At 45.4% G+C, this 10,102-nt stretch overlaps 1 protein-coding gene across 3 annotated transcripts in view; it reads left to right on the forward strand.

The window, feature by feature from the left end:
- The window catches only part of LOC132591778 (uncharacterized), a 37,847-nt gene extending 27,967 nt beyond the window's left edge, over positions 1 to 9,880 (forward strand). For 2 of the 3 annotated variants that reach the window (XM_088664111.1, XM_088664109.1), the window contains exon 2: positions 6,543 to 9,880. In XM_088664111.1, coding sequence (XP_088520237.1) covers positions 6,588 to 7,973 — 1,386 coding nt within the window. In that variant the 5' untranslated portion in view covers positions 6,543 to 6,587 and the 3' untranslated portion in view covers positions 7,974 to 9,880. Of the gene's footprint in view, positions 1 to 1,411; positions 1,477 to 6,542 lie in introns of those variants that run through there. The other variant, XM_088664110.1, reaches the window with a different exon arrangement.
- The last annotated feature ends 222 nt before the right edge of the window (positions 9,881 to 10,102 follow it).

Here is a 10,102-nt window from a genome sequence, read left to right on the forward strand (position 1 = left end):
AGTGAAGTTTTTAATCTGTGATATTTTAATGTATTTTTGTATTTGTTGGAAGCCGCCCAGAGTGGCCGGGGAAACCCAGCCAGATGGGCGGGGTATAAATAATCCTATATAATAATGCCCAAGATGTCCCTGCGTCCAGTTGTCCCGTGTGTCCCTGAGGTACTGCGCATGTACCCCAGAGACACAGGGATTGGACAGCAGAGACTGCCCGCGCGCACTCTCCCCCCCCTCTGCCTCCTCCAACCGCCGCTCCCGCCGGACACCGCCTCACTGCAGGGCACGTCAGGGAAGCGAGGGTGGAGGCCGGCGAAGGCCTCCTCACAACCCTCCCTGGCCGTGAGGAGCGGCGGTTGGAGGAGGCGGGGGGGGGGAGAGTGTGCGCGTCCTTCCTGTCGGCGGCTGGGGGAGAGGAAGGAAGGAGAAAGCGCTCCTCCGTTCCTGTCCCCCTGCCGCCGACAGCAAGGACGGGTCCCAGGGTTCGGAGAAGCGCTGCGCAAGCGCTTCTCTGAACCCCAGGATTCTAGCGCCCGTTATTAAACGGGCTGAAAACCACTAGTAAATAATAATACATGTGAAAAGGATCTAGGGGTCTTGGTGGAACACTGGCTTAACACGAGTCCACAGGGTGAGGCAGCAACAAAAAAAGATACCTCTATTCTAGGCTGTAGGGTCTGACTCCAACCAATGGCTTCAAGTTGCCAGAAAGGAGATTCTGACTAAGCATTTGGAAACCCTCTCGGACAGCAAGAGCTGCTTGGCAGGGGAACAGACTCAGCAGAGGTTGGGGGGCCCCCTGTCCTGGATGCTTGAGCTGAGATGCCTGCCTTGCAGGGGGTTGGTCTAGATGACCCTTCAGGCCCTTCCAGTTCTCAGATTCTGTGGTGCTATGGCTCTTCAAAGGGGCAGTGGGGAGAAGGGGGAAAGGAAGGAGGAGAGCCCTGGATCTGGAGATCGGCAGCCCAAGGAGAGGAGGGGGGTGGAATAGCTCTTTGTTATGAATAGGGAAAACCACTGTATTCCAATCTTGCCTTTGAACCAAATCTGTCCTCCAAGCAGCTCACATAAAATAAGTGCGGATGCCTCAAACGCGCCTAACAACTCCGGTCTACTTTGCAGAACGGGGTGTGAAAATGACCGGATCCCCCCCCCCTCCTGGGAAAGGATCAAAAGAGATGGTGGACTTTTGGGGAGGTGGGGGGGTCTCTTTCCCTGCCGCCTCCGGGGATCGAACCTGGGAGATGATCAGGGAAGAAACGGGATATTCAGAGCTTGTTTGGAAGGAGGAGAATTTGTGTCTTTTGGGAGGGAGGGGGGCGTCACTCATTCCCCCCCCCCAAGGGTCAGTGAGCTCCGCTTCCTAGAGAGGCAGGGAGGTTTGGAGGGGGGAGGGGGAGCCAAGGTGGGAGGGGGAGGGGCCGCCATCCACATTCCCGGAAGAGGAGCAGGTCAGCAGAGGAGGAGGAGGAGGGAAAAGAGGTGCAAAATATATCTTTATATTGTGGGGAGGGGGAGAGAAGGATGCACTTTTTCTCCCCCTTAATCTGCAAACAGGACTGTTGGGAAGGGAGGGCAGGATTTGGGGAGGGGGGGTGAAAGAAAAGTAGGGGGAATGGAAATGGGAGCCCCCCCCAAGGCTGAGACTTGAACCCAGGCCCCAATTCCGCGTCTCTCTGCAATTCCGGGTTCCCCCTGGCAGGAATCCCTGGGGTGCCGCGATCCTGGCTCCCCTTTGGGGGGAGAATCAGAGAGAGGGAGTCCATGGAAGGGTTAAAGGGGACGAGAGAGGCCTGGATAGAGACCCCCCCTCTCCTTCCTATCCCCCCTCCTTGCTCCGGATGGAGAGGGGGGGCGCTTGGGAGAGATTTGGCATGAAGGGTGAGCCTGCCAGGGGGGCCTCTGGGCAAAGGGGAGACTGGGGGGCGGAGGGAGGAGGGCAGAGGAAGTTGGGGGGCAGAGGGAGGGAGGGAAGCATCCCTGGGGGAGGAATGGAAGCCATCTTGGAGAAAGAGAGAGAGACTTGGGGGCTGCCTGCCTTGACTTCTCCCTCCTGCCCAGGAATCTCCTTTGAGTCGACCAGGGAGAGATCCCTGAACAGGAGGCCTGATCCAGCCACCCTCTCCTCCCTTGAAGCTCAGTCCTTGCCCTGCCATAAGTCCCAGGTCAGCTCCTGCATGGGGCGCTGGGGGCTGTTATAGGGAGTCCAACCATGGGGGGAAAGAGGAAAGGGAGGAAGCCCCCTTTATTCTTTCCGCCCTTTGAGGCTTCTGTCTTGGCAACTACAGTCTCACCCACATGCCTGTGTTTCTGGGGAGAAGCATCTAAAGGGTTCCTATCCAGAGATACCTGTGTCCAACTCCTTCTCTCCATTCCACCAATATTCCCACCACAGTATATCTTCTTTTTTTTAAGATACATTTTTATTAGATTTTTTTGTATCACAAAACAAACTAATAATCACAATAAAACAAAAAATACATTAAACAGTTAATCATTTGTTATAACATTGTACAGTCAGTGGCGGAGCAAGCGGGGGTGAAGGGCGGCTGCCCGCCCCGCCCCCAGAATAGGCGCCAGACCCCGCCCCTGGTGCCGTAGTCATACCTCGGTTTAAGGATGCTTCTATTTGAGTACTTTCGGTTTAAGTACTCCGCGGACCCGTCTGGAACAGATTAATCCACTTTCCATTACTTTCAATGGGAAAGTATAGGAGTATAGCATCTAGATCAAGGGAAGTAATAGTACCACTGTATTCTGCTCTGGTTAGGCCTCACCTGGAGTACTGTGTCCAGTTCTGGGCACCACAGTTCAAGAAGGATACTGACAAGCTGGAACGTGTCCAGAGGAGGGAAACCAAAATGGTCAAAGGCCTGGAAACGATGCCTTAGGAGGAACGGCTTAGGGAGCTGGGTATGTTTAGCCTGGAGAAGAGAAGGTTAAGGGGTGATATGATAGCCATGTTCAAATGTCATATAGAGGAGGGTGAAAGGTTGTTTTCTGCTGCTCCAGAGAAGCGGACAAGGAGAAATGCATTCAAACTACAAGAAAGAAGATTCCACCTAAACATTAGGAAGAACTTCCTGACAGTAAGAGCTGTTCGGCAGTGGAATTTGCTGCCAAGGAGTGTGGTGGAGTCTTCTTCTTTGTAGGTCATTAAGCGGAGATTTGACAGCCATCTGTCAGGAATGCTTTGATGGTGTTTCCTGCTTGGCAAGGGGTTGGACTGGATGGCCCTTGTGGTCTCTTCCAACTCTAGGATTCTAAAGTTCGCTTCAGCTTAAGTACAGACTTCTGGAACCAATTGTGTACTTAAACCGAGGTACCACTGTATTGCTTTTCACTATGTTGTTCTCTATCACATATCCTATAAGACTATACCTTTTAATAGAATAATTATTATTATTATACCACTCCACCTAAGTTGTTATCTTTTATAGTTCGGCATGAGAACAAAAAAGAAAATACATATAACCGCAACCTAAGTGAGTAAACATAAAAAAAGAAAAGAAAAGAAAATTCCCCCATATTTCAGAATTATATATAACCACAGTTTTGACTTCCTGTTAATCCCTAATGCATAAATTATATTTTAAACATGAATGTATTCCCGTTGTTATATATTCCACTTACTATTTATCTACTACATTCTTACAACACTATGTATCCTTAATATTATTGTCCAACTCATTCTTTTTCCACTGTCACTCAAATGCCGGCTATATATTCCCACTATATCAGATCTCACATCTGTGGGATTTAAGAGATTGGGAAGATTGCTATGGAAATGGGTGGGGTCCCGTGTTCCCCCCTCAAGAGCCTGCATTATTATTATTATTATTATTATTATTATTATTATTATTATTATTACTATTATTACTATTATTGCAATTTCAATGTGGCTCGTGGGCCGGATAAACGGCCTCCGTGGGCCGCATCCAGCCCGTGGGCCGGAGTTTGCCAATGCCTACTCTATCCTCTCATCCAGTGGAAGGTGCTGTCCCATTGCCAGTGTCCTCGACACAATGCAGCAGCCTCGGGAAGTCAGTGGTGCAGGATGATTAGGGAATGTGTGCAGTTGGATTATATTAGGAAGATCTTGGAGATCAGGGAAGAAGGAGGAGGAAATGAAATACAGATATTCAGGGTTTTCAGGGGAGGAGGAAGAAGGGGAAAGTGTGTCCCACCAGATAAGGCTCCCCTCATCCCTGGCCATATGCCATCTTTCCTTGGGATGATGGTACTTTGTGTCCAACCACTTCTGGAGGGCCAGAGATGCCTCACCTCAGCATAGAAGGTTCCCCTAGGGCAGTGGTGTCCAAAGAGGGCCAGATTTGATGAAGGGAAGGGCCGTGAGGGCCTGTCAAAGGGCCAACCAAAGTTGTGGACCTTTTTTTAGAGTAGAAGTTGAAAAGTGGAACTTTATTTAGACTTTTACCACAGAAAATAAACTGCCACAGGGGCCGGATTAGGCCCCTGAAACAGACTTTGGACAAGCCTGCCCTAGGGGCTCAGTTACTTGGGAGTTGGTGGAACTGGATCTTAAGGGTTCTTGAGACCCTAACACTATGAATCCACGGTGTCCACACTCAGCAGCTCAGAAACCCCTGCCGGCCCCTGGGGAAGAGCTTTTTAAAGGAAATTGTTCACCCCCAAAGTTGCTTGCTTAGGAAGGTACAGTGGGTCTGACCACTTGCAGCGCTGTCCCTCCCTCCCCCCGCCCTGCCTTCCTGCACTGCTGCCCACACTAAAGGTGTGTGTGGATGAAATCTGTGGCTAAAATGTCAGATTTTTAAAAAATCTGATAAATGTCGGAAATGTGGAGAAGTAAAGGGAGACATGTACCACATGTGGTGGGCCTGCCGAAAAGTTAAGGAATTTTGGAACCTCATTTCTGACGAAATGAAAAAGATCTTTAAGGTAACGTTTGTAAAAAGATAAGAAGTGTTCCTTCTCAGAATATTAGGTAAGAACATTCCAAAAAATAGAAGAGAAATGTTCTTATATGCCGTATGCGGCAAATTGGAAAGGAAAAAAGATACCTACAGTAAGGGAATGGCAAGATAAACTCTTAGAATTTGCTGAACTGGCTCAATTAACAGACAGGTTAAGGGGAAATACAAAACAATCATTCATACAAAAGTGGGACATGTATAAGAAATATCTGCAAAAATATAAGAATGATACAATCTCTATGGTGGCATTTGATTGACTTGTATAAATATAAATATAAATATGCGATTAAATAAAGGAACTGGATATGACATGTTATAAGAATATACTAAAAATTGAGTAAGAATAGGATAACTTTCAATGTTGTAAAGGTAAAATACATCGGGAAATGTCGGGAAGTCAGCAATGTCTTAATCCTTTTTATTTTCTTATATAGATGGTTTATTATTATTATTATTTCTAAGTTAATTTACATTTATTATGTGAGATAGTGTTAAAATGAATTTAGGGGAAGAAGAAATGCTGTAGTTAATAGTTTGTTACAATTGTGATTAAGTTTAAAGAAGTATGAATTTAAGATAGTAAATAAAGATTTACCTGAAAGAGAAAAAAAGAAATCTGTGGCAAAGGTTCTAATACACAATCATGGCTGAGAAAAACAGCTGTGGAATATGAAACTGGTTTGAAGACTGGTTTCTTCTTTACACTCAGGCGGAAACATCACTGGTTTCCCTTCCTTTCTCCAGAGTAATCTTCTTTCTTTTCTTTCCCACAATCAGTATTCTTCACCTTTAATAGTCACCTTTTCAGCGTCACACATATTTTCATATTGTGATCTTCAGATGAAGAGAAATATACAAATTTAATAAATAGTTTCCAGTAGGAGCAAAGGGGGAAGAACAGTGAGAGAGGCTTGGGCTGGGATTCTCCGCTAAGATAGGCCAGTGGCAGGAGGCAGGTGCGAGACTCAGGGGCATATAATTATTACCAATAGTAATTGGGGTGGGCGTTTTAATCTGGGATTCCCAGCAGTCAGGCTCCAGCTATTTTCCTTCTGCATCTCCAGCTCTCTCCATGCAATGATGCAAGGCTGAGAGATGGAGGTCCAACCCCAAGAACTTTCTCCTACCTGAGCACTCCTTCAACCAACCACAAGAACCAAGCCTTGTCACTAGGCTTATATATGGGTCTCCCAAAATGGTCAATATGCACCTCCAGAGGCCAAAGGGACCGTCCAGGTGATTAATAAAGATCTAGAGATCGAAGGGGACAAAATGTGGTCCAAGGGGTGGGGGGTTATTGTGCAGAGGATGAAGAACTTAAAGGTGAACTTAGGACCCTGATGAATAGTGGGCAGGTTCATGGACATAGAGCAGCTCCCTTTCCAGTGAGAAACCACTTTTGATAAAAAGTAAACCCCACAGTTCAACCGTATTCTAAGATAATGCTTCTGAACTGCATTACCATTATTTGACATTATTTCATTTGTATTTCCTAAAAACTGGGAACATGGAGGACAAGAGAGAATATACAAGATGTTAAAATAAGAGCAGGTGCTAACTGATGTGTGTAATATTCCTTTCTTCTCTTCCTAGAAAACAAATAGGATTTCCTCCCCTCTTCACCCCCCAAACCAGACAATGGAGAATACAGTCAGTGGAAAGAGAGAGGAGAAGCAGTCTGAAAGTATGGAGTGTGAGAAGAGCTTCAGTGACAGTGGAACACTAAGAAAACATCAACGGACTCACACAGGGGAGAAACCCTTTAAATTCATGGAGTGTGGAAAGAGCTTCAGTGAGAGTGGAAAACTTAGAATTCATCAACGGACTCACACAGGGGAAAAACCATTTGAATGCATGGAGTGTGGAAAGAGCTTCAGTCAGAGTGGAAAACTTAGAATTCATCAACGGACTCACACAGGGGAGAAACCATTTAAATGTATGGAGTGCGGGAAGAGCTTCAGTCAGAGTGGAAACCTTAGAATTCATCAACGGACTCACACAGGGGAGAAACCATTTAAATGTATGGAGTGCGGGAAGAGCTTCAGTCAGAGTGGAAACCTTAGAATTCATCAACGGACTCACACAGGGGAGAAACCATTTAAATGTATGGAGTGCGGGAAGAGCTTCAGTCGGAGTGGAAAACTTAGAATTCATCAACAGACTCACACAGGGGAGAAACCATTTAAATGTATGGAGTGCGGGAAGAGCTTCAGTCAGAGTGGACACCTTAGAATTCATCAACAGACTCACATGGGGGAGAAACCATTTAAATGCATGGAGTGTGGAAAGAGCTTTATTGACGGTACAGCATTGACTAACCATCATCAAACTCACACTGGCGAGAAACCATTTAAATGCATGGAGTGTGGAAAGAGCTTCAGTCAGAGTGGAAAACTTAGAATTCATCAACGGACTCACACAGGGGAGAAACCATTTAAATGTATGGAGTGTGGAAAGAGCTTTATTGATGGAAAAGCACTGACTAACCATCATAAAACTCACACAGGGGAGAAACCATTTAAATGTATGGAGTGTGGAAAGAGCTTTATTGATGGAAAAGCACTGACTAACCATCATAAAACTCACACAGGGGAGAAACCATTTAAATGTATGGAGTGTGGAAAGAGCTTCAGTGGGAGTGGACACCTTAGAATTCATCAACGGACTCACACAGGGGAGAAACCATTTAAATGTAAGGAATGTGGAAAGAGCTTCAGTAGACGTGACAGCCTTAATTTACATAATCAAACTCACACAGGGGAAAAACTCTTTGAATGTATAGAGTGTGGAAAGAGCTTCAGTCAGAGTAGAAAACTTAGAATTCATAAACGGACTCACACAGGGGAGAAACCATTTAAATGCATGGAGTGTGGAAAGGGCTTCACTTCTAATGAAGTTCTTAGAATTCATCAACGGACTCACACAGGGGAAAAACCATTTAAATGCATGGAGTGTGGGAAAAGCTTCAGTAGAAGTGACCACCTTAATTTACATAATCAAACTCACAGGGGAAAAACCATTTGAATGTATGGAGTGTGGAAGGAGCTTCACTTGTAGTGGAACACTAAGAATACATAAACGGACTCACATGGGGAAAACCATTTAACTGTACAGAGTGTGGAAAGAGTGGAAAACTTAGAATTCATCAACGGACTAACACAGGGGAGAAACAAATGCATGGACTGTAGAAGGAGCTTCACTGAGAGTGGACTTCTTACAAAACATCAACAAACTCATACAGGGGAGAAACCATAGAAGTGCTAGGGAATTAGATAGAGGTTCCGTTGTAGTGGATGTATTCAAACCATCAAAAGACTCGGAGTGTTAAAAGCTGTAAGAGTGGAAACTCTACAGGCCATCAAAATGAGAGACACGGTTTAAATAGAAAGAATGTGGAATATACATTGGTTATTAGAGTGTAGAACCTGTTTCTCTCCTACTTGACACTTTCTCTCACATCAATCACAGCGTATGTGAGCTTTTGTTGTTTGTATGTAAGATTGTCTAGACATGTATTTAAAGTAATCAAGGTAACAATTCACAATAGTAAGCACAATATAATATTGAATGTACTGTTCGATAGGGAGGGGGAGTGTGTGAGTCTGGAGTGTTGCTTCTGAATGAGGATGGACTGAGAGTGAGCTGGTTTTGGTGTTTGGGGGAGGGAGTTGGAAATGTTTGTATCTGGGAATGAAGAGTTGCCCAAAGTGGAGCTGAAATTTGGAAGCAGAGTTAGATTAATATTATAGGAACACCAGCATCACTCCCACTGTTATAATTGCAATAATCGAACCATAAAGACACAGAAAGACTGAAAGCACCTATTATTTAGCTCTTTCCAATTACCGCCCGGTTTCGAATCTTCTATACCTGGGTAAGGTAATTGAGAGAGCGGTTGCCGATCAGCTGCGTAGGTTTCTGGATGAAACATCGGCTCTGGATCCATTTCAGTCCGGCTTTCGCCCTGGTTATGGGACCAAGATGGCTCTGGTCGCCCTAACAGATGATCTCCCTAGACAGCTGGATCAAGGCGGGTCGGGACTGCTGATTCTTTTAGATCATTCAGCAGCCTTCGACATGGTCGATCACAAACTTTGAGACCACCGCCTTGCCGACGTGAGGACAGTCCTTGGTGTGTGGAGTCCCACAGGGCACAATCCTTTCCCCGATGCTTTTTCACATCTTTATGCATCCCCTTGCCCAGATTGTCCAGAGTTTTGGGCTGGGTTGTCATCAATATGCTGATGACACCCAGATTTATCTGCTGATGGACAGTGGAGTACAGGATCAGATTTAAGGTGCTGGTTTTGACCTTTAAAGTCCTCGTACCTACAGGACCGCCTCTCCTGGTATGCTCTCCTGGTATGAAGATCTTTGAGCTTGGTGATAAGTTGTCTTACTACAAAAGAATTTCAGAAATAGACTGGAAAGAGAAGTTGCTGAATTACAACTTATCACCAAGCTCAAAACCATGGAGGGACCTGGTTTGAACAGAGATATCGGATTCTTATCTCATTATACATGATAAGCGATCTTCAGCCATCTCAACCCTTGCTTTTTCATGCAAAACCATTTGCAGTCGTTTTTGGTCATCAACAGCTATCAGTCAGTCAATCACCCATTTCCACCACCCTTCTGAGTGATCCCCCCTCCCCTCCCCTCCCCATCCCCACCCCCTCTCCACCCCTTCTCTACATAAGTGCCTGGGGACTCCCATTTCACTGTATCTGAAGAAGTGTGCATGCACACGAAAGCTCATACCAAAATAAAAACTTAGTTGGTCTTTAAGGTGCTACTGAAGGAAATTTTTTTATTTTACTTCGACCCAAACCAACACGGCTACCTACCTGTAACCATGACTTCTGTTGTAATAAATAATCCTTCATAAACGTTATTGCATTACATTCTTCATTAAATTATCTTTCCACTGATATGGTATGTTATGGTATAACTCAGTGCTTTTTTTCTTAGAAAAATATATTGGGTCTCATTTTGACCCAAGGAATTCACCACCGGGGTGGGGTGGGGGGAACAAATGCAGATTAAATTGGGAAAAATAAATACAGTGGTACCTCAGTTTGTGAACAGCTTAGTTCTCGCACTACTTGGAACCTGAACACTTCAAACCCAGAGATGAGTGTTCCAGTTTGGGA

Source organism: Zootoca vivipara, chromosome 2 (genome assembly GCF_965207765.1).
Source record: "Zootoca vivipara chromosome 2, rZooViv2.hap1.1, whole genome shotgun sequence".
Classification (NCBI taxonomy): Eukaryota; Metazoa; Chordata; class Lepidosauria; order Squamata; family Lacertidae; genus Zootoca; species Zootoca vivipara.